The following is a 23,128-nucleotide window of genomic DNA, read 5'->3' on the forward strand; positions in this document are numbered from 1 at the left end:
CCCCTACATTCCCCCGTTGGAATAAATTCAACCATTTCCAAATGAACAAAAATTGAGTTAAGGAGCTGGTTCAGGTTATTTCATACTGGGTCTTCAATATATCCAGGTGAGAGCTGAAATAAAGTGCTTCAGGATTTTAGAATCTCTGAGGAAAGGTGTGATCCAGATGTTCTCCTTCAGACACTGGGATTTGGGATATCCTCCTTATGCTTCCCTGAGCACAAAGCATCCTGAAGCAATACTATCCAAGTTCAGGTTTCCTTTGAAGGAGAGATCATCAGACACTTAAGGTGTCATAGTTCAAATTTATTTCATTCCCATTACGCAAGGAAAATGTAAGTGAAAGCAAACAATAACTTCACTTTAAGACAGCTGATTTGCTACCCTATAAAAGATTCCTGCACCTGCAGAATCATGGGCTATTGATGAAACCGTAGTTGGCTAATTACACCCAACTTCAGCTTACTGAATCAAAATCACATTACCTGTGTGATGGATATATGTATCTCAGTGTTGGCATATTGCTGGAGTTCTCCAAGCTTGGAGGGGTCCTTTTTTTTTTTTGAGGGGGAGTGTTGCAATGTAATGAAATGTCTGCAACCCAAAAACTGAGTTCAGAGAACTCCAGCAACAAACCATTTTATAGTCTTGCATGTCGTATGAACAAGGGCATGTTCTGAAGTTACTTGGCTGGTATTGATAGGACAGAAATGTGGTAGGAGCTCGAAATATTTCTCAGCAGTTCTTTGTTGTTGAACATTCTTATCTATCCCTTCCCTAATCTATATCATGAACCCTGACTCCACTGGTTTCTATTTAAGGAGAAATGTGTTCCATATTGGTCTGGTTCTTTCCTTCTGGCCATAGCACAAAAATGCCTCACTGACTACTTCTGAAGGACTTGTCTTCATGATATTGCCTCCATTTCATCTCCAGACCACTGTGAAGTCAGTCTAGAGCAGTGTTTCTCAAACTTGGCAACTTTAAGATGTGTGGATTTCAACTCCTGGCTGGCTGGGGAATTCTGGGAGCTGAAGTCCACACATCTTAAAGTTGCCAAGTTTGAGAAACAGTGCTCTAGAACATCTTTAGCTGTTCTAATCTGAAAGCGGTATTTTCCTTATTCTTCTAGCTCAAACCCTGCATGAACAACCTAGAGCATTTCATGGAATGAACCTGGGAATTAGATGGTCAGGGCCGGTGCTCTTCTCAGCTCCAGTTGGCCTGGTAGGATTGCTATAGAAATGACCCCTCCTTGCCCAGTCACAACAGACTGTGCCTCCATTGTGCCTCCTGCTTTGGCTGTGAGAGGGTTGGGACAGCCGGTCTTTTCCCTTTACACAGGAATAGCAAACTCCCAGAAGACTGATAGATCTATCAGCCAATTATCCTGCTATTGTGTGTGCACCTGTGTGCTGCGGAGATGGTACAGAAAACATGTGAGACACTCACACAAATCTGGAATGGGTGGGAGGTGTGAAAGAGAAGAGGCTTTTTGTCTGACCCAAAATGATTCATAGGGGAAACTGGATTCAGGAGGGAGAAAGGGAAGAAAGAATCAAAACAGTACTCTCTGATTCGGGGTTTTCTGTTTTGAATTCCAAATCAGCTCTTCTGAGCTCTCATACATCCTCTTGGGGACGTGGGGTGGAGGGAGACTGACATAGATATAATGATCTTCAGTTGCTCTGATGGGGATCATCATGCAGTAATCATCATGCAGTGATTTTGACATCCTCTAAGAAATTATTTCATTGGGGCAATGCTGGGAGATCAATGCTTCGGTCAGAAGATGCATGAAATTAACAAAAAATAAAATAAAAAATAAGGCTAAATAAATATATAAGGTAAGATATAAGGCTTGTTTTCCCACTGATAGGTGACGCTGGATGGCAGGGGAGAGGCAGGCAGGGAATTCACCAGTCCTTAAAGCCTTGTTGTTTCAATCCTGGTCAGCAAAAGTCCATTAAGGAGTTTTGTCCATTAAGGACAGAGAGAACTGCTCCTGCCTGTGCTCCTGCACTCTGAAGATGCTGGTCACAAGTGCTGGCGAAACGTTAGGAAACAAAACTTCAAGACCACGGCCACACAGCCCGGGAGACCCACACCAGCCATCCATTAAGGACTACTAGAGATAACAACATATCTATTTTAATCTTGATCAAATAAACCAACTTTATATTCCTTCCTTTTACTTTTAACAATCTTGATCTTTAATCTCTTCAAATGATGTTCTAAAACCTGATTTCTTTTCATTTTTTCTTTGTTCCTTCTCACAAAATTCTTCAAAACTTTAACAGGTCTCTTTTGTAAATCCAGTATAGGAAAGTTATCCAGGTCACTCTTTTGCTTTGTTATTTGTATATCCCTTTTAATTATTAAGACATCAACCAGCTTCATTTGTATATCTAGTATAGCATTTTTTCTCATATCATTCTTGTAGCCTGTCATTTTTAAATCCACTTTTAGATCAGTCTCAGTCCAGTAAAACGTGTTCCTCTTCCATAACATCTTTTAAACACAGTCCATCTATAATGGCAGACACTCTTAAAATTAACTTTTGGGTCCATTGTTCACAAATATCCCTCAATATATCCAATGTATTTTGGTCCATTCTATATTAGTAAGTCAAATTTAAGTGTTCTTCTCCTTTAATTGTAATCTTTAGTTCCTTCTGGTTCCCTCTAGTGTCCAACTTTCAAAGTCCCATCCTATCATTTTTTAAAAAATTCAAAATAACAGCATTTTCCCATGAGAAGGTTTTTTTATAATTAATTTCAAAATCTTATTTCAAATCCATCTGGACCCTTAGTCCATTTGTAACTTTCTAAAATCAATGTTCTAGTCACTCTTTTGCTGTTTATTCCCAAAAAAGATTTTTAAAAAGTCCTTAAACTTGTATTTAAAACTTCTTCACTAAGGACTGAAGGAAACTCACCTAGTGCTATAAAATTTGTCATTCCAAAGGTTCCTAATAGCTGAAAAGCAATTAACAAGCAATTTCCAAAAGTAATTATAAAAGGAAGTATGTGAACCCTGTGTCCATAAAGGCACTGACTGTGGTTTGAGTGAAGATGGCATTCCCTCATCTCCCAGAGCTCTAAACCTGCCAGAGACCACTGTCTTGCGGTTTCCTCATGAGGAGAAACTGTCTGGAGCACTTGTTGCTGATCCCAAGTTCTCTCCTTGTCCGGAGAGGAATCCTGAAGAACTGGTCCACTCGCCGGCTCTTCATTCCGCCGCGGTCGTTGGCTCGACTTCCAACAGAGCCATCTTCAGTTCGCCATTTCTTCCCCAAAAGTTGAAGTCCACACATCTAAAAGTTGTCAAGGCTGAGAAACACTGCACTAAGTCAAAATCAAACATTTTTATTGTTTAGGGCAATGTACAATTCATGCCTTTGTAATGTTGGTGTGCCAATACAAGATTTTGGAGACTTTGCATAACTGTTAATATTAGACAGATTTTGGACAATTGTGTTTTGGTTGCTTTGGCACCAGAGCCATCAGATGAGAGTGTATGATAGCCACTATGGGGCAGAAAAGTTGCCAACCGGAGCCAGATGTCTACTCCTTCAATGTGATCTTTTCCAAGGACTGAATTTCCCAAGACACATGACAGGTCTTTCCAAATATTGGAGTTGCCAAAATACCCACAAATGAGTCTTGAGGCCTAAGGGCGCATTTTTATTATCCCACAAACAAGGATAAATTCCTGCATCACCCAATCAAACCCCATATCTTTTTTAATTCATTGAGCAATGATGTTCCAATTGACTCATGAGAGCTATAACCACTTCTGCTTTTTGTGAGGATAGATTTCTGTCAAAAAGCCTTTTCTGGCACTGCTGACTGTTCAGAGAAGAGCACAGAAAAAACACAGGAACACAGAGGCTCCCCAAAGACCTAGAGAAAGGCAGCTTTCTACACTGAGAGGTGAGACGGTCCTTCTTTTCAATGAATGGGGATTTTAAGGGCCATCAACTTCAAACTACTGTTGCTGAGATCAAAAGGAGCTTTAAAGCATTTAATTTTAGCTTTATTGGTCATCAGCCACTTTCTTTGCAGTTACTGTATTTAGTTGACTCAGCTGGAGGACCACAGTAAGTTATTATTGCTTATTCTGGAATTTCTGGGTTATGTGGAACATTGTTCACCCTCTTAACACCATGACTGCGGCCAACTTTTCTTTCAGCTGGTGCTGCTGTTGTTCTTAGTATTTTGGTCCTGTCTTTTCAGTGGAAGAAATATTAAATAAGGTGATTTTCTCTACCGGATGCTTTTGCAGAGCTGGTCCAACCGCTAGGTAGAGTGTGGGAGCTGCCTGGGAGCACACATGTTTTTTCTTTGAAAAAAGAACTCTCTCTCACTCTCTCTCTTCATGTACATAGAAAGGACCCCAAATAAGTCATGCTTTATTTTTCACCCTCACCCAGCATGTACGCTTATAAGACTGGTATGTTATAAATTATATATTTAGAATGTTTATATATAATACGATTAGAATATGTAACAATATAAGTTGCAACAAAGAGGGCAAGCTTTGTTCCTTTAAAGAAATTTTCAAACCACTTATGAAATCTGGGCATACGTACAGGAAATGCCTCCCCCAAACAGACACCCAATTTGTAACATCGTAAGGAACTTCAACACAAGAACAAGTCAAGTTCTCCCTTGCAGTGTGTGAACGCAGAGCGCATGCCTCTACGTTCACTGGGGCTTGGCCTGCATCCAGCACGTTTGCCAGGGAGCAAGCCAAAGACAGTGGGTTTTTCATCCAAGTAGGTATGTTTAGAATAGCAATCGGCTTTAAAAAAAATCTAAATCATCATAATTTGATTGATCTTTGTTTTATGGCATATTACAATGACCACCAGTGACTCTGCTCCTCCTCCTCCTTCTCCTCCTCCTCAAAAAAGAGAAATTGTGTTCAGGAAGTTTGATGGTTATGACACCAAAACATCTGAGAGCAGCTTGCAACATGGTAGTGCTGGGAGATTCTGAGTTTATTCAGCAGGGTCTGCACATGGACGCATCTGACCGAAACGGTAGAGGTTCATAACATTTATCGTGGTGACTAGAGAGAAAGGAAGCTGAATGGTTCAAGGTGACAAAACCAAGCAGTCCATCACAAAGTATGGACTCACATTTTTGGATTCAGTGTTGCAAGATTGCACCAGATGTTGGTGAACCACAAATATCAGCTGCCCTAGAGATAAAGTATGTGGGGAGTTGCAGGTCTGCAGTGACGAGGTCCACAGATCCTTCACCCTTGACCCAAGAGGGCAGTTTTAAAAGGGGTTAGACAAACTCGTGAAGGAGAAAGCTACTAATGAAAACCACCATTTGACTTCTGATATGACGGGTTAAGTTAGGATCAGTAGCTGGGGACTAAAAGCAAGGAAGGATTATGACCCTCACGGCTTGCCTGCTGGCTTCCTGATTCCCCTGCGGGACTCCTCTGGAATCTGGATGAGGCTCGTGGCATGAACCAACAAGGGTCTTCCTACCATTTGTAAATGGGATAGATGATACCTCATCTGCCATTGTCAACCTTGTATCATTTATCATTCCTAAATCACACATTTAGTTCTGTCCCCAGTTCTGAAGAAGTAAGAGTCGAAAGAGCTCTTTGAGAACTACAGGTTTCTCCTGGGCTTGTTTCCTGAGTCACTCCACAAAATTTAGACACTGTGCAGCAGATGTGGACACAGGGCAGTCTTCATCGTGGCCATCTACACCTCAATTCCCTACTTTAGCAACAGTTCCTATCATATAAAGGGGGTAAGCGGGAGAGAAGAATGGAATTGTCTGAGATCTAACTTAAATGGTGGGATTTGGAAGAAAAAGCCTAATAGTGGTCAGCCGCTGTTCAGAAATCCATCCAGTCAAGTTCCTTATCCCCCCTTTGTTCACCCCTTCAAAGGCATTCGGAGGTGATTCTGCACACTCAGTCTTTGAGGCAACTATGGAATTCCCCCTAAAGTCCCTTATGCTTTTCCTCTTGTGACCAGAAGCTCTCATTCTGGCTACATAAAAATGGAATCCACCGTCTGCATATTGGAAGCAGAGTAAAGATTTGCATTTGGTGTTAGTTGCACCTCTCTGAAAATCCTTGAGTATGAAGAGTCTCTTAGATGAGTTGCTTAATCGGGCACCATTAAATCAGCTCTCTTACTTTCAGAAGGAATTGGTTGAAGGCGGGAAGGTGGCCCAAACACAAACAAATAGCTGACAGTGGTGATAATCATGCAATGAAAGAAACTTCTAATCTGATCCCAAACTTCATAGTAACAAACTTGGATTGCTGAAGAAAGTCTTACACATTCTAAGGCAAGATCGACTGATCCTCAGCAAGCCTCAGATCCCTTAATGGTGGTCTTTTGGTGGCCATTCCAGGTATTAAGAGCTTCTCCTCCTCAAAACGCTTTATCCCACCCTTTCCCACCTTTGGTTAGTTCTGCTGGATCCAGAATGTCTCTCTGCACTGCAGTAGGTATCTGTTCTGATCTACTTTATTTGGAGAAAAAAAAAAGTAATTACATAAACGAAACTCCAAAGTCTTTGCTCCAAAGTTTTGTTCTGAGTAGCCACAGTCTGCTAATGCCCTGGCTTCAACACTCTACCCAGAGAGAGCTCCTCATCTCGCTTTCTGTACCCAGGTTTGCCCCCTTAGGCTGCTTGGGATCCTGTTGCTGACCACAAAGTGCCGAAGAGGTGCAGTTTCAGGGACGGATGGAGAAAATGGACTGTCCCCTTCAGGTCTTGATCCTTGAGCTAATTTCAACACTGCTGTTCTGGGAAGGTAAGAGCTGCTGGGAAGGTTAGAGGCAGCCCTGGATTAATTTTTTTTTTTTTAGTTTTTTTTTATTCCGCCTTTCTTATTTTTATAAAAAACTCAGGGCGGCAAACATACCTAATACTCCTTCCTCCTCCTATTTTCACCACCACAACAACCCTGGGAGGTGCGTTGGGCTGAGAGAGAGTGCCGGGCCCAAAGTCACCCAGCCGGCTTTCATGCCTGATGCAGGACTCGAACTTACCGTCTCCTGCTTTCTAGCCTGGGGCCTCAAGCACTAGACCAAGCTGGCTCGGATTAGTTCATCTTTCCAGTGATGAAATGGGATGGGATGCCCATTACTTGGGTAGTTGAGCTTCTTCTCTTCCACTCTTTGCAGGTGCGTCACCTCTTAGACTCCCAGGATATGACCTGAGTGCTCCTGCCAATGTGGTCGTAGAGGAAGGGCTCTGCACTATTATCCCCTGCAATTTCACTTATGACCCATCAGATGCCAGGCAGACTGCACCATTGTATGGATTTTGGTTTGGGAAAAGAGGCTTTCCTGGGGAGCTTCCTTTAGTGGCCACCAACAGTGATGAAATGGTAGCAAGCTTTGCTGTCAATCGCTTTCATCTCATTGGGAATCTGAAAGAAGGAAACTGTTCCCTCCTCATCTTCACTGCCGAAAAAAATGATTCAGGGAGCTACGTTTTCAGAATGGAAAAAGGATACAGAGCAAAATTTACCTTTAAAGACGACTACCCCGAGCCATTCCTGAAGGTGACAGGTGAGTATCTGGAAAGAGGTTTGGCCTTTGGCTGAAGCTCCCAGTTTTCACAAGCCATTGGATTGCGTTGGGGCCGCAGAGAACAGCCATAAGATGCAGAAATAAACCCATGGCCAGATTAAAGAAACCCCCCCCCCGTCTCTCTCTCTCTCTCACACACACACACACACAAAGACAGAGATAAGGTTGCAAGCAATATGACCCACAGAGAGCCAGGGGCTTAAACCGAGAAGCAACTAGGGGTAGTGAAATGCTTCAGGACAGCATCCTTTAGGGACTGATGGATAAAGAGTTGGAAAAAACCCCATGGAACCTTGTTTTATATATGATCACAGCAGCGAGGATTTTATGTGCACAACGGTGGGTGGAAAGCTTTGACATTACCTACAGTGGAAGAACGGATGGTGAGGTCGATGGAGCCGGCTGAGATGGCAAAACTGACGGCTTTGATTAGAGAAAAGACACTGATTAATTTTCATGCTGATTGGAAAGCCCCTTTGGACTTTTTGGGTGAAATGGAAGAAAAGGAACTCATGATATATGGATTTGACGATTTGGAAATAATAGTAGACAATAGGAAAAATGAAAGTTACGTTGTAACCTTAGAGTAAGAGTTTAAAGCAAATTTATACTTATATCTGTTGTAAAAGAAAGTCAGAAGTCATTTGTCTTTTGTATTTCTTTTTCTTTCTTTTCCTCTCTGCACTTTTGATCTTGTTTTCTTTTTTATTCTTTACCTTTTTCTCTTTTCTACTTTCTCTTTTACTTATTAGTTCTTGTTAGCTTTTATTTATTTATTAGATTGTTATCCTACCTTTATTATTTTTTTATAAATAACTCAAGACGGTGAACATACATAATATTTCTTTACTTTAAAAACCTAATAAAGTTATTTTTTAAGAAAGGACAGCATCATTCGGATGTTTCCTCAGCAATAGACATGGATCCCACCTTGGCCTTGGCCTCACACATTCCATTAAGCCGTATTTTGGGTTCTTTCATTTTTCTAGTGGGACGTGTGAACCAAGTTGGCGTAATTTATAAACTACGATATAGGGATTTACAGTGTACGAAGCCAACCAGTTGTGGCTTATCCAATAAACCATGGTTAAACCAATTGTGACTTAGCATGAGTGGGGACCTGGTAGAAATCAGCAAAAGAAGAAAAGAAGCACTGAGCCTTTTGATCAACAGCCCACCACTGAGGATCCTCCTGAAGGGTCTTTAGTGATCTGCTTCCCTCGCTCCCTTTGCATTTCCTGGGCTGCTGGATCTCTAACTCTGCCCTTGTGGATGGAGACACCAACGTTCTCCTGACTCAGATGGGTCTTCAGAGGTGTTATAAATTCATGAGATGCTGGCAAACATGGGATTTATGCAGAGATTTTCCCCTGAGCTAAAATCCTAAAATTTTTCTCAAATGAAATGTTCAATGAAAAATAATGTATTGAGGAGTTTTTTGTTTTAGTGCCAAGTACCATTCACTGACAATCCTTAAAGGCAAGTAAAGCAATTCCCATTGAACAATCAGAACATCTTTAGTTCTGTTTCTTGGTCATATCCTATAGACCTCTGTTTTCTTACATGCAGAACAGAGAATTTAGAAAAGAAAATGTAACTTAAAATGAATGAACACAATGGATTAATATTGCATTGCAAAATTATATAGGGATTTCAGATCTGTCAGTTAAAGATGCTTGAAATATAGAACTTCTGTGGCCACATCCAGTTGCATAAAATCTTGCGCTTCAAGATAGGGATAAGATCTCGATGGGTCCATCTTGTTTGAAAGGGGAAGGAGTCTGGAGATGAAGCTGAGTGAAAGGGGGAGAATATAGGCCTGGACTAGCTTTCTCCTGACCCCTCCCTTCTCTTCGTAGACAGACAAGCACCAGAAATACAGATCCTGGGGAAGCTGCGTGTAGGACATCCAGCAAACATCACTTGTGCAACCTTCAGAAGCTGCAGTTGGCAGCCTCCAAAGTTCACCTGGAAAGCCTTTTCCAAAAACCTCAACTTTCATTTGTGGCTGAATGGGAGCCAGGTTTACAGCTCAGTGCTGGACTTCTTGCCTTCAGTAGCAGACCACAACCGGAATCTCACCTGCAAGGTCACCTACAGAAATGGGTCCAGTTCTGTGTCCAAGGAGAAAACTGTCCAGCTGGATGTTAACTGTGAGTGATTCGTTCTAGATCCGCATAGGATAGAATTAGCTCCAGCAGTGGGAATGAGTCCCCCGGCAATTCCAGCTCATTTCTGTTTTGAACAACTGAGAGTCATGTCATTGGTCCTTTGCATCAGAGAGCCGAGTCCCACAGTTGGCTGTTCTCTCGGCCACTCAATATGGCTGCCTTTCAGAGGTGTCTTTCTTCTCTAGCTTGTGGGGAGAAGGTGACGGAGACATTCTAGCGCATGTAGGGAATTGCTTCTCCTCACAAACAGGGGAACTGAGGGCAAAACTGGTGCAATGCCTTTAGCTCAGTTGGTCAGCCTACCTCTCCACATGTCCTTGAGGTGGTGAAGAAGTGCCTGCCCTTACCTGGAAGGAACAGGCCTTCCTTTGCTCCATGTGCTGCAGAAGCACCATAAAGCAACTTGCATGAAGCAGCAGCAAGAAAGATCGTATTTTATTTATTTATTTATTCATTTATTTAATCAAATTTCTCCCCCGCCCATCTCCTCCCAATGGGGGACTCCAGTAATGACGGCTGCTGCTGCCACAAAACGCAGCATTCATCCAGGGCTGGCACTTGTGACCCTTCAGCTAAGCAGGTGGATGTTATCGCATCAAAATGGCGGCCAATCCTTAGTATCTGCAGCAAAGAAATGTTATAGGAAAAAGAGGGGGGGCATTGAAGAGAAGAGGTTGGGGGATCAGCTCCAGGGAACAGACATACGTAATGTGGGATCTGATTCTCTCCCGATCTCTGTTGGAAAGGATTTCTCAGCTGGAGGATTTGCTTTTCTCTTACAGTCCCACCTCAGACCCCAGTGATCAGCGTGGCACGTCTTCGCCCAAATGAAAGTAAGTTGCGTGACCCTCCCAGCAGCCTCCGGTCAGGGAGGAGCCCCCAAAAGAGGAGGCAGATGAAGGGAAGGTCTTTGCTGACCACTTCACGGGACCCCCAGAGGCATTTCTACGCCATAAGGACGAGGCAGGATTAGAGGAGAGGATGTCAGTTAGTTCCAAGCTGATTTTGGCCAAAGACCAGTGCGGGGCAAGGCAACCAGTGCACTGTTTAAAAGGAAAAAGAGGAAGGCCAGAGATGTCAATACAATGTTGAATTCCATGCCAAAGCTTTGCAGTTTGACTGCTTATAAGGATTGTGGTTGTGTCGAGCATGGGGGTGGCTAAAAGAATTACATGAAGGAATTGGACAAGGGATATTATTCCAGATGTCAAGAATGGTTGTTGGAAATGTGTGATTTATCTGTTTTGAAAAAGGCCATATTTTCTACTAATCAAAGGGTGCGGCAATATGTGTGAGTATGGCAGAAATGTTGTGATACCTTAAGATGAAAGATTGTTTTGTTAATTGTGCGCATAGAAGCTAAACAAGTAAGCTAATTTTTTTTAAAAAAGAGGCTGGCTGGATATAAAGCACAGGCTAAAAGGATACTGCGGAATAGTGTTGCCACTACCGTTACCGGCATAAACTCTGCTTGTAAAGATAAGAAGCGGAGTGTTATTTATCGAAAACTAAGAAATAAAATAAAATTCTAAGACGGGGGATGTGTGCAGCATTAGGGTTGCCCAGAATTGTTCTGTGTGTGCCTTCGAGCCAATCTTTTTGACTCCTGGCGACTGCCTGGACCAGCCCCGGCGGTCGTCTTGGCACCATTCAGGAAGTGGCTTGCCGTCGCCTCCTGCAGAATTGTTACCTGGGACAATTTTCGTTGTGTGACAGAACGGCAAGGGGCATTGCAAACCTAGTATATGCGTGTACATACTTGTATAGATTAAGTCCACGGTATCTAAAGTATTGCCCTACATACCAACATCTCTTCATGTGACTCTGTTTTAGCTAAGCTATTAGTTTACCAGTTATCAAGCACGCATTATGAATTTTTGTAGTACACTGTTGAATTTCAGTGTGATGTACACCTCCTGAGTTTTAAATGCATCGTGCTTATGTTTAAATCATTCCTTGAGGCAATAGGACAGTTTTCTACCTTTTCTTGTGCATGTTAGTCTTATAGATTAAAACAGACTAACAAAACATGAAGAGATTACGGAAGTAGGCTGGCGTGGCATACCATTCACCTAACCAAATCCCTAACATTTTCTATATCAAGGTTTAGAAAAACAACTGGTTATAAAAAGCTTACAGGTAGTCCTCAACTTAAGACCATTTGTTCAGTGACCATCCAAAGTTACGGCAGCACTGAACAAATGGTACTTAGTCCCTGAACTTATGGCCATTGTAGTGCCCCCGTTCATGTGATCAAAATTTGGGTGCTTGGCAGTCTGCCCACACTTACGGTCGCAGGGGCGCTTCCACCCCCCCCCCACCTATCTTGCCCCTGATATCTGCCCTTTTGGCTGCCCTGCAACCTGCCTTGCGGGGTGGCAAGCAGTCTCAGAACCGCACAGCTCTGGGGCTGCTTGCCATACTGTGGCTCAGGGGCTTTTTGGTGTCCCGTGGCTCTGAGGCTGCAAGAAGTCCCTGAACCACAGCACAGCACAAAGCTGCTGCCACCCCAGCTTGCTCCAGCAAGTGCCAGCAAGCATTTGTTCACCCAGCTGCCTTCTTTCCCAGTTCCCCACACCAACCTTTGCCTTTTGCGCCCGGCGCCCATGCCTGAAGCAGAAGCACCTTGCTGCCTTTGCTGTCTGCTTTCCGGACCTGGCTTCTCCAGCAAATGTTTCCTACATGAGGCTCCTGGGGCCTTCGGAAAGCTGTGCTTTTGCCTAGATTTGCTTTTATACTTTTCCTAATCTAATTATTTATTTAGTAATTCGTGTCTCATGTTTAGGAGTTAGTTACAGACAAACAACATGAGATAACATTAGTTTCTTCTCCAAATTGCAAAATATCCTTACTTCAAGGCATGTTGATCTAAGTGTCCATTCTGGAAATAGATGTATGTTGGTAAGATCATCCGAGCGAATGGTGAGATCTCTCTGCATTATTTTCTGACTGTCCCTCTGGAACCTTGCAGATCTGAGAAACTTCACAAAAGCTTCCCGGATCATGATAGAAAAAGGGGATTCCATCGTGCTGCGCTGCAAGGTGAAAGGCAACCCTTTGCCCAATGTGACTTGGGTTAAGGGATCCCAAATCTTGGGGACACCTCTTCAGCCCAGTAATGCCCTGAACCTTTCTGATATGAAGGAGGAGGATGCAGGCGAATACCAGTGCCAGGCAGCCAACACAGAAGGCTCTGCTGAAGCATCCTTTGAAGTCTCTATGGCACGTAAGTGAGGCAACACTGACATTTGCTCAGAGGAATGCAGAACCTGGAATTATTGAGGGAACCTGAATGTAGAAAGCATCAGGAAGGATCCATGGAAATACGTTTACTTAAGCTGGAATTTGTTAACACAGGATATATTAGCAATAGCACCAGGTTTTGAAAGGGTGGCAAATATATTCACAGAGGGTGCTATTGTTGGCTGTTGGGTGCGTGTGCCGTCCAGTCAGCATTGACTCCTGGCGACTGCCTGGACTAGTCCTTGCATTTTTCTGGGCAAGATTTCCAGAAGTGGTTTGCCCTTGCCCTCTTCCTAGGGCTGAGAGAATGTGACTGGCCCAAAGTCACCCAGCTGGCTTTGTCCCTAAGGTGGGACTAGAACTCAGCAGTCTCTGGGTTTCTAGCCAGGTGTCTTAACCACTACATTACATTGGCTCTTTTTGACTGTTAGCTTGAATAAAAATGCCAGTCATTGGGTAACCAGAGGAAGAGAAGGCTATTGACCATTTGTCCTTGTGTAGAACACCAACTTAGACCAGCTACACTTTGGTTCAGATGCACTGATGGCCTTACTAAGCAAACTCTCATTTCAAGAGAGTTACTGGGAATGTTGGTATTTACACAAATGCTTCTTGCACCAATGGGCCATTCTGGTAATCCACAACAGTGGAGACTATTAGGGTTTGGCCTGACATATTACTACCTAGGATACCAGGTTTCACCCTGAAATTTCGAAATGCATGGGGAATATTACTGTTCCTTGTCTTCCTCAAGCAAAGATTTTAAAATGATCAGCTGCTCCTTTCTTCTCTTTCATAGCACTCACAGATCTGGGTTGCAATCATTAGAAGGTGACAAAGAGACAGAGAAAACTTTAATCGTTTGCTACAATTTAGTGGTCCCACCAATTTTTGCAGCTCGTATCTGGTAATCCGACTCCCATTAGACCATGCCATGTCTCCTGAAAACAAAGGGGTTATATTTTTTGTACTGCTGAATGTATTCTGGGTATTTTGCAGCCAAGCTAAGTTCTGGCTGGAATGAAGAGCCAAAATAGCTCTGTCTCTCCACAAATTTTAAAATTAGGATTTTTTAAAAATCCTTTTCTCTTGATTCTCTAAAAAATTCCCAGAGCTGTATGAGAGTGCATTTGAATAACTTTAATTTCAGAGATTAATAATAATACAGTGTTGGACTGTTAGAAGATTATTTTTCATATATAGTGTGTGTATGAATTATTAACATCAGTACTTCCATATATTTACTTTTCATTGTAGAAATATTTCTTTTTTAAGAAACCACCCCAGTAATCATTTCAATTGAGTAATATCTTAGAAATGACCACTCATTTGCAAGAAAAACCACTGGAAGATTGTCAATATTTGGAAAAGATATGTTGCCCTTCTTTAAACCTGGAAAAATTAGGTATAGTGTAATAGCAGAGGTTGCAGTTATCTCAGGGGAACTAAACCGACATGCTCAGAAACAATATTAACAACCTGTCTTCAGATTACAAATGCCCCTTTCACCCACTTAGTACAGTCAATATCGGTTGGCTAGACTGCACTTCAACTGTTAATTCTTTATCAGACGGACAGGAACGGTTGATGCCAGACTGCCACGTCTGGCTAGACAAATAGAAATCCAACAGCTAGATATCTAAAGAGGTTGATGAGAGCCATGGACTACTTTTGGAAGTGATGGGACCTCCTTGGCTGAAAACACTGAAGTATTAGTTAGGCTGATTGGAAATACTGTAGCTGTGTTCTGTATTGAAGTCCCTGCACTGAATGATAGATTTCTAAAGTATCTAAAACTTTAACATCAATTAATCTCCTGCTGATTCTCGGACTACAGCAGTAGTCTTTGAGGTTTGATAAATGGGGGAGGTGGTATAGATTCAGTCCCGGAGCAGCTTCTCTGATGGCAAGGAGCATGAGTTGGTTCCAACCTTTGCACCCCCTGAGTGGTATGTATCAGAGGAACACCAGAGCACTTATCTCTAGAGCAGAGAGAGAATGGATTTTCTTAAAATGTTGGGATAGGACTAGAAAAACAACAATATCTATTGAACTCTATCTGTTCTTCTATCCAGCGGAAGACAAAAATAATTGCCTGCTTAGCATGGTGACTGGTGCCCTCTTCATGCTTGCTGTTGTCATACTAATCACTGGGGTTATCCTTGTTTCTAAAAGGTAAGTAATTATGAGGATTTGTTTCTGGATTGATTGATGAAGGCCACGGTTGAAGATATAGGTTGGGAGATAAAGTCTTCTTCTGGGACTCCCAGTGTATCCTTGTTGGAAGGGATAGAGACCTTTATGGCCATTCATATCTCCTGCAGGATTCACACTCACTTAATGGTAACTGAAGACCAACCACTAACCATTCACTGCAACTGGTCCAGAATATAGCAGCTTGAGCAGTTATTGTTCTCAGCTGATTTGCCCATGTCATACCTCTGCTTTGGTATTGGTACCTTTGTATTGATTACCAGTCTCTTTCTGGGTGCAATTCAAGATGCTGGCTGCTCTTTAAAGCCCTTCATGGCTCAGGACTTGGATATCTGCAGGATCTTCTTCTTCATGTGGTCTCTGCCCCTCCACTGAGATCTGGCAGAGAGAGTTCCCTCTGGGTCCTGACCTTTAAGGAGGTTCTTCTGCAGGGATTCTGGAGTTGGACCTTCTCAGTTGCTGCCCCTCTTCTCTGGAACCACATTTCACTGATACCAGATGGGTCCTGACTCTGTTAGCATTTCATAAAGCTGTTCAGAACTGGCTATCTGAGCAGAGTTTGAGAGGCCGTTTTGTCTCTCCTAGAGAAGGATCAAGTATATAAGCTATGGTTGTTCTTTAGCACTTGCAAAACTATATAGTTATTCTGTTTATACTGTTACAGTGTTGAGTTTCATTTCAATCTTACTACTGTTTTGGAGGTCTTTAAGCTGCATGGAGCCACACATGACTTGAGGAGCATAGAAACCTTGTAAAATTGATTTAAATGATAGATAGATAGACAGACAGACACACATAGACACAGACACAGACAGACGATAGATTTGTTGAATAGCTTTTTTTCAGCTCCCTAGGGAAAATTTCTGCTTTTGCAGAAACATTTGCAAATTTGTACAGGCCATTTCTTAGAACCTTTCCAGACACTTGTTTTCTCCCAGGGAAATGTGTTCATCTAGATGGTGCACTCTAACAGCATCAGTGCTTTGATCAGAGGCATCAAGATATTGGTAGCACAAGACTCAACAGCTGGGAGCCTTGATGTGAGACCTCCTGCCAACTTTTATAGCCTCAGCTCTCTTGCATGATACTATTACTCTATGCATTGGTAATTCCTTCACCATCTCTCTATGCCATTAAGATAAGAACTGACTATAAAGATTCTCTCTCTCTCTCAAAAGTTGACCTACAAGAAAGATAGATAGATAGATACTGTATATATAATTTTCCTATTATATTTTAGAAGATTCTTAAATTTTTATTTTGTTCCTATGAGTTTATGTACTATTGTTGGTGTTTTATTGTCACTAATATATTTCTCTGTCTCTCTGGCTGTTCTTCTTTCACTCAGTCATGAAGAAATCTATTCATTCCCCCTTGTGTAGGCTTTATTAGTTTCTCACATGCTTAGTTGATTCATCTCTGGAGTATTATTAAGTCTGAATAATCTCCTCCATTCATAAGTACACAACCTTTCTTTTCTGACAATAACAAATTATTTAATTTTCTCAAGCAAAGTTGCACTTATTTATAATTGAACAAATTAAATATGCTACGTTAGAATCAAATTATACCAAGGAAGCTTAGATGGGGAAGAAGCCTATGAAATCTGCTCCTACAGACTGAGTTTTCACATTTGACTTTAAACCACAATTTGGTTTGTTTGGCTTGGTATAGTGCGGGTGTCGGCAACCTACGGCTCCAGCAGGGCCGATAGCGGGGGCGGCGGGGAGCTGTATCACTTACCTCCGCCGCCGCCCGGCCCTCCCGGCGCTCTGTGTGGCAGGTTGCCGGCGACTTGGCGTAGAACACGCCTTCTATCCGCCCAGCGCAGGCCACGCCCTCCTCCGCGTCGCATCCGCACCCGGCATCCTTGGGACTCACCCTACCTTGCCCCGCAGCATCCGCGGCCGAACGGGCCTGGAGCCGCATCGTCCTCCACAGGCAGCCGCAAATCAAGGCCCCGGCTTCGGCCTAGCTCCCGTCGGCGGCCCACGCGAATGCGATCCGGGTGCCCCGCTTTGCATCCTGCTTCCGCTGCCCCTGCTCTGTTGGGTGAGTCCTCATCTTGGGCTGGCCCCCTGTTTGGACTTTACTAAAGACTTATTGTACTTTAAAAGTGTTGGTCTTACATAAAATGCACACATTTACTTGTATTTAGTTTTAAACATATTGTATGGCTCTCACGGAATTACATTTTAATATATGTGGCGTTCATGGCTCTCTCAGACAAAAAGGTTCCCGACCCCTGGTATAGTGCATTTATGAAGCCAGGTTGTGCATTTCATAAAACATGATTAAAGACAAGACGGCTTATTCAACAGGTCATGCTCTCATTTACAATTCCTTTTTAAAAGGTTGGAATGACCAAAAAAAACCCCAAAACCCCAAACCCCAACTTCAAGGTATATTTTCTTCCACTGTGCTCTGTAAACTTGCACATCTGTTGACTGGGTCTCTAAAATAGTCAATATATTCATGATAGTCTGGAGTCTGTTGTTTTCAAGTATGAGTTAGCTCAGAAGCTGTATATATCTACCCTGAACGTTTTAGAGATTTATTTATTTATATTTATATTTATATTTTGAATTTAGACACCACCCATCTCATGAGGAAGATGGATATTTAAATACTGTAAGATTCAATCTGTCAAAATAAGCTATCCTCACTCCAGTGAAATATCAAGCAAGATTTTTGTAATATTTTTATTGGTGATTTATTGCTGCTGTGAGAAGGCAGGGAGAAGTGAGGGCCTCAAACGAACCATGTTTGCTAGGGGAGAGCGCGGTGCACCATGGGGCAGCCTTGGGGGGGGGCGGCAGGAGGGAGGATGGGCAGAAGGCACACTCGCACCAGAGTGAAGAAGGACGGCAGGGGGTGGCTGTCGGGTCAAGTGGGTATTGCAGTGTGCATTGCGCTGATTGGATTCGGAAAGTGGAATGTCTGCGGTTTTGCGGTTAATTAGCGGCGCTCCGGGGCGGTAAAAAAAGGTGAGATTGTGAGCCAAGCCCTCTTAGGAGGGGGAGGACAGATAGGGGGTATAAAAAAACCTGTCAGACCTTGTTTCGGGGTTCCTCCATTGCTGCGGGAGGGACCCACCTTTGCAAACGTGCCCAATAAAAAAACTTCTGTCTACTGGACAACCGAACCCGTGTCTGTCGTTTTCTGACACTGCCATTTACTCAATAATATTATTTTCCTGAAAGGAACAGGACTCTGTTATTAACATCCTCAACTCCTTATTACCGTATTTATGAAGCCATACAAAAACTAAGTGTGTTCATTTTTTCCATGTACATTATTTGATACAGTGGTAAATGGAGTCCTACAACAGGGCACTTTCCCTTTTTTGTAACGTTTCTGATAGTTTTGACTTAAATCAATGTATTTCCTGAAATGTGTTTTTGTTCCAGTCTTTCCATATTATTTGAAAAGATGATTTATTCTCTTTTATCACATTATAGGTAATCCTCAAGTTCTGACAGCAACTGGGACTGGAATTTCTGTCGCTAAGTGATGTGGTTGTTAGGTGAAATATCACGTGACTGCATCGTTTAGCAAATGCAATCCCAGAGCTCCCCATTGCTGTCGTTAACTGAATCCCACTGGTCATTAGGAAAGGACCCATCCGATCCAAGCCATTCCTGGCTTGGTCTCTCCCAGCCCCAAGCCTCAGTAGGGTAAGGGACTACCTCCTCTGCCTCCTCTTGAACTCCCCCCACCCACCTATCTCCCTCCATTGCTGCCTTTCTGGCCGCCCTGCACAGTGGCACTCCTCAGCGGTGCTGGTGGTGCTGGGGCTGAAGTAGAGGCCCAGGGCCTTCAGCAGTCTCAGCCAGCCACTACCACCCCCAGGCCTCTACTTCAGCCTCAGTGCCGTCACTGAAGAGTGCCGCTGTGCAGGGTGGCCAGAAGGGCAGAGATGGGGGAAGATAGGCGGGTGGGGGGAGTTGAAGTACCCCTGCGGTTGTAAGTGCAGGCAAGCTGCCAAGCACCTGAATTTTGATCATGTGACCGCAGGGGTGCTGCAATGGCCATAACTTTGGGGGGCCAGGCGTAAGTACTATTCATTCAGCACCACCATAACTTCGAACAGTTGCTGAATGAATGGTCATAACTCGAGGACTACCAGTATAGATCAGCACAGTTAGGATACTTTATTGCGGTTCTTAACTACAGGGAGTCCTTGTAGATCGCAGCAGTGTAGAAAAATAAATAAATGAACAAATAAATAAACGGGCCTTTCCACATCCCTGGACCCCATATTTGCAAGGAGTTTGTGTTCCTTGTGACAGTAGGGCTGCTGGGGGGCAGGGTGGTTCCTGGGATTGTTTTATTGATTTCCTGTTTTGAAAGATTGTGGTCATCCATCTAGAAAGCCTCGCTTACTGGGAGGGTTAGAAAGAGGCAATGGGGGGCGGTCCAGAAAGTCAAAATGGCAGCTATAACCAAACCCTGTAGGGCTTTGATTGCATGGATGTCTTGACTTTTTGGAGTTCCTCCCTGTGGATACCACAAAAGGCACAGAGGTTGTTCCAAGGCCTCCTGGTTGCAGTGCTGAAAAGAGGAGCGTGTGAAAGGCCTAGACCAGCATAGTATTTTTCAGGAAATCCTCAAGATTTTGAATTTTTTTTTTTTGAATCCATTCATCTCTAATCAGAATTTTTTAAAAAAACTATCATAGCATTTTGTTTCTCTTAGCTCTTTGGTTAAGATTTTTTTCTTCCCACAGATGCTAATCCCTACATTGATTCTTGTCACTGTCAATATGGGTCATCATCATTTTAGCCGGTATAACCCAAGAGGTCTCCATATGATAATACCATCAAAGTCAAGATGGAAGCTGCAACCTTGCGATCAAAGCCATGCCCCCTTTTAATATGCATCATGATGGGGTGCAGTTTGGATTGCTTGGCAGTAGCTACCATCTTGACTTTTTTGACCCCACCCTCCCGCAGAACCCCCTGCATCACAGCATTTTTGGATTTGTGGTTCTTAAACTAAACCCACATATACTTGGATGCATTATGTTTAAAGGAATATGCATTGATTTCAAATGTTGCTGATAGCGATAAGGTTTTCTACTGCAATAGGCAAATGGTTTTTCCAGTGTTTCTTCTAAAACTTCTCCTTCAACCTGCTCGCGTAAGCCTCTTCGTGCTTTGTTCTTCTGTGGTCTGAATCAGTGTTTCTCAATCTTGGCCACTTTAAGAAGTCTGGACTTCCACTCCCACTTGATTGGGAAACACTGGTCTAAAATACGATTGTTCTCTTTTCCTTCAGATGGTCTGTCTTCATTTCTTACCGTTTCAGCTATGTTCCTCTTCAAATCAGAAGAGTCAAATGATGCTTTTTCTTTTAATTATATGCTAGCTACATATCTAAGGCAGTATCCAGCGAATGACATCTTTGCATTATGCTCTTTTAAATTCAATGTTATTCACTTTTGAATTCACGCATGGGGTGAAACTTCTGTCTCCTTATCCTTGATCCCAGCTTTTCTAATTTTTTTTTCTCATCTTGCAATAAGTTCATTTCATTGTTTGCCTTTTATATACTCTTGGTGTTGAATGCTTTATACCTATTGTTCTTTTTAAAAACCAAGGTTTCTCCATCTCCTTTCTTATATGAAAATGAGAATATTGTGTCTTGTTTGTAGAATTAGTATAGGGATAGAATCATCTACTGGGGAAATTCTGAATGTCTGGAAAAGCCCTTATAATTCAGGTTTCTTAAGCAAGCACTTTCCATCATTGTATAGTGACTTGGCTTCCTTAATGCACATCCTGTTACCTCCCTGCAACTAATTCCAGTCCTATGAATCAACACTCTCGCTAGTGGTGTGTGTATGTGGATGAAAGGAATATCTGCAGATGCTTATATTAATTGCGATAAAGTACTTTAACTGAGCCCGGACCATCTGCTCTCTGATCATCATGTAAAAGAAATGATTTTTTTTTTTTTTGGCAGATGCCTGAGGAAGAGAAAAACGGTGACTAACTCGGAAACAGAACCAAAGGATTCTGCCTTGGCTCTGGGCAAAACTTCACCAAATCTCAAGGTTTGTAATGCCTCCTTTTCCATTCCCACTTGAAGCAAGGAGCAGTTGAAGCAGTTTGGTATCAGGCAGCCAAACTAGAACATCTCGGATGGATGACTGGACAGACAGGTGGGCCTAAATGACTCACTGTTTCTTTTCTCTCACTCCTCTCATGCAATTCAATGACTTGTCAGGGGTTGTTCAAAGCATGGGAGGTTCAGCTTTGCAACCCACTAGGCCACACAGCAAGATGTGCTCTTCCTTCAGCATTGGCTAGACTTTGGCTGAACCTCTCTTTAGCCAAAGCTATTGCCTCATTTCTTTCTGACCTGCCCTCAGGAAGTCATGAGATGTAAGGCATTTCCTCTACCAGTTGGGGACACTGTCATCTTGCTGGCAGTTAGGACATGGCCTGTGACTCTTGGCTTCTGCTTGGACCTATCACATGTCACAGGTTCATCTTTTGGTGAGATGAAGTTGATTTTGCATGATGGGACCAGCCCTGAATTGCAAGGGGTATCAGAAGAGAAGAGGGCTCCATTCTTGGCCCCAGAAGTTGCAATATCATGAGAGTCAATGGAAATTATTGGTGAGTTTGAAGATGGATAGTCAAGGCTATAATGGTTCCTCCTAACCTATGGGTGCTTTGGAGAGTGCTTATTCTTAGCTGATGGGGAAATTATTGGTTTCCATTGACCCTCCTGATGTTGTAACTACTGGGCCAATAGTGGAGAGAACTTTTCTGAGCCAGTTTCCAATTCAGGACTGATCCCATCATCCATATGTACAGACAGATAGATCAGTAGTTTTCCTATGATATAAGCAAAATCAAGTTTGCTTTTAAGTTCAAAGTTTCTAATATGTTAGGGGACAAAAACTCAGTAAGGATATGACTGAGATTGTAGTGAGTCAGATTTTCTTCCTGTAATCCTTTCTCAAAATTCCAGAACTCGATGGGATTGATTGCAAACAGAATTAATTCAGGGAACTCACTGCCACCAATACGTACTGAAACCCACTGACTTTGGAGATATAAAATGCGGGTAAAACAAATTCTGTGAAGGAGATATATCCACAATAGCTAAATTATTCCATATATTCAGAAGCAGTATATCTTTGAATACTAGATGCTAGGAACAAATAGTAGGGAAGGACAGTTGTCACGTTATGTTTGAGGCCTTCCTGAAACATCTGAATGGGCAGTCTTAGAAATAAGATGCTGGTATGGACTAGTAGACTCCAGCAAGATTCTTCCTATATTATTATTTTCTAAAAAGATTAACATTTGATAATGAAGCTCAAGCTCAGATACTTTGGTCACGTAATGCGAAGAGAGGACTCTTTGGAAAAGACCCTGATGCTGGGAAAGATGGAAGGCCAAAGGAGAAGAGGACGGCAGAGGATGAGAGGGTTAGATAGCATCACTGAAGCAATGAGCATGAAACTGAGCAAACTCAGGGAGGCAGTGAAGGACAGGAAGGCCTGGCGCGATATGGTTCATGGGGTCACGAAGAGTCAGACACAACTTAACGACTGAACAACAACAAAAAAGATTAAGACAGATACACTGCTAAAGGATCTCTCCAACACCTGTTCCCTCCCCTCCAGCCATTAGCCATGAAAGTAGGAGTTGCTGTGACCTGTAGCTTAGAAACATCTGGAGAGCTATGTTTTCTCCACTCCTGGATTAAGAAGTATGATTATACTTCTGTGCCCCAGTAAAATGCTTTAATCCCAATATGCAGGATTTTTAAAAAGCTCTTGATGACAAATCTCAAAAATGAACTTGGGGGAGGGGGAGGGAAATGAAATGCTCAAACCATCCGAGTTCAGTAGATTTTTTTGTTTATATAAAATGTTATCTCCAAAATAAGG

The 23,128-nt window shown here is 42.7% G+C and overlaps 1 protein-coding gene across 3 annotated transcripts in view; it reads left to right on the forward strand.

Annotated features, from left to right (window-relative positions):
• Window positions 1–3,870: 3,870 nt before the first annotated feature.
• Window positions 3,871–23,128, forward strand: part of LOC103056774 (sialic acid-binding Ig-like lectin 13) — a 55,140-nt gene continuing 35,882 nt past the window's right edge. For 2 of the 3 annotated variants that reach the window (XR_015795991.1, XM_088139965.1), the window contains exons 1-8: window positions 3,871–3,935; window positions 6,662–6,804; window positions 7,178–7,567; window positions 9,448–9,741; window positions 10,542–10,592; window positions 12,731–12,985; window positions 15,078–15,177; window positions 21,184–21,274. Coding sequence is in view for 1 of the 3 variants with exons in the window: in XM_088139965.1 (XP_087996091.1) it covers window positions 6,735–6,804; window positions 7,178–7,567; window positions 9,448–9,741; window positions 10,542–10,592; window positions 12,731–12,985; window positions 15,078–15,177; window positions 21,184–21,274 (1,251 nt within the window). In the remaining 2 variants the exon portion in view is untranslated. Of the gene's footprint in view, window positions 3,936–6,661; window positions 6,805–7,177; window positions 7,568–9,447; window positions 9,742–10,541; window positions 10,593–12,730; window positions 12,986–15,077; window positions 15,178–21,183; window positions 21,383–23,128 lie in introns of all 3 variants that reach the window. The other variant, XR_015795992.1, reaches the window with a different exon arrangement.

Source organism: Python bivittatus, unplaced genomic scaffold (genome assembly GCF_059951505.1).
Source record: "Python bivittatus isolate LINGU-HERP-01145 unplaced genomic scaffold, Pbiv_v1 ctg000310_np1212, whole genome shotgun sequence".
Classification (NCBI taxonomy): domain Eukaryota; kingdom Metazoa; phylum Chordata; class Lepidosauria; order Squamata; family Pythonidae; genus Python; species Python bivittatus.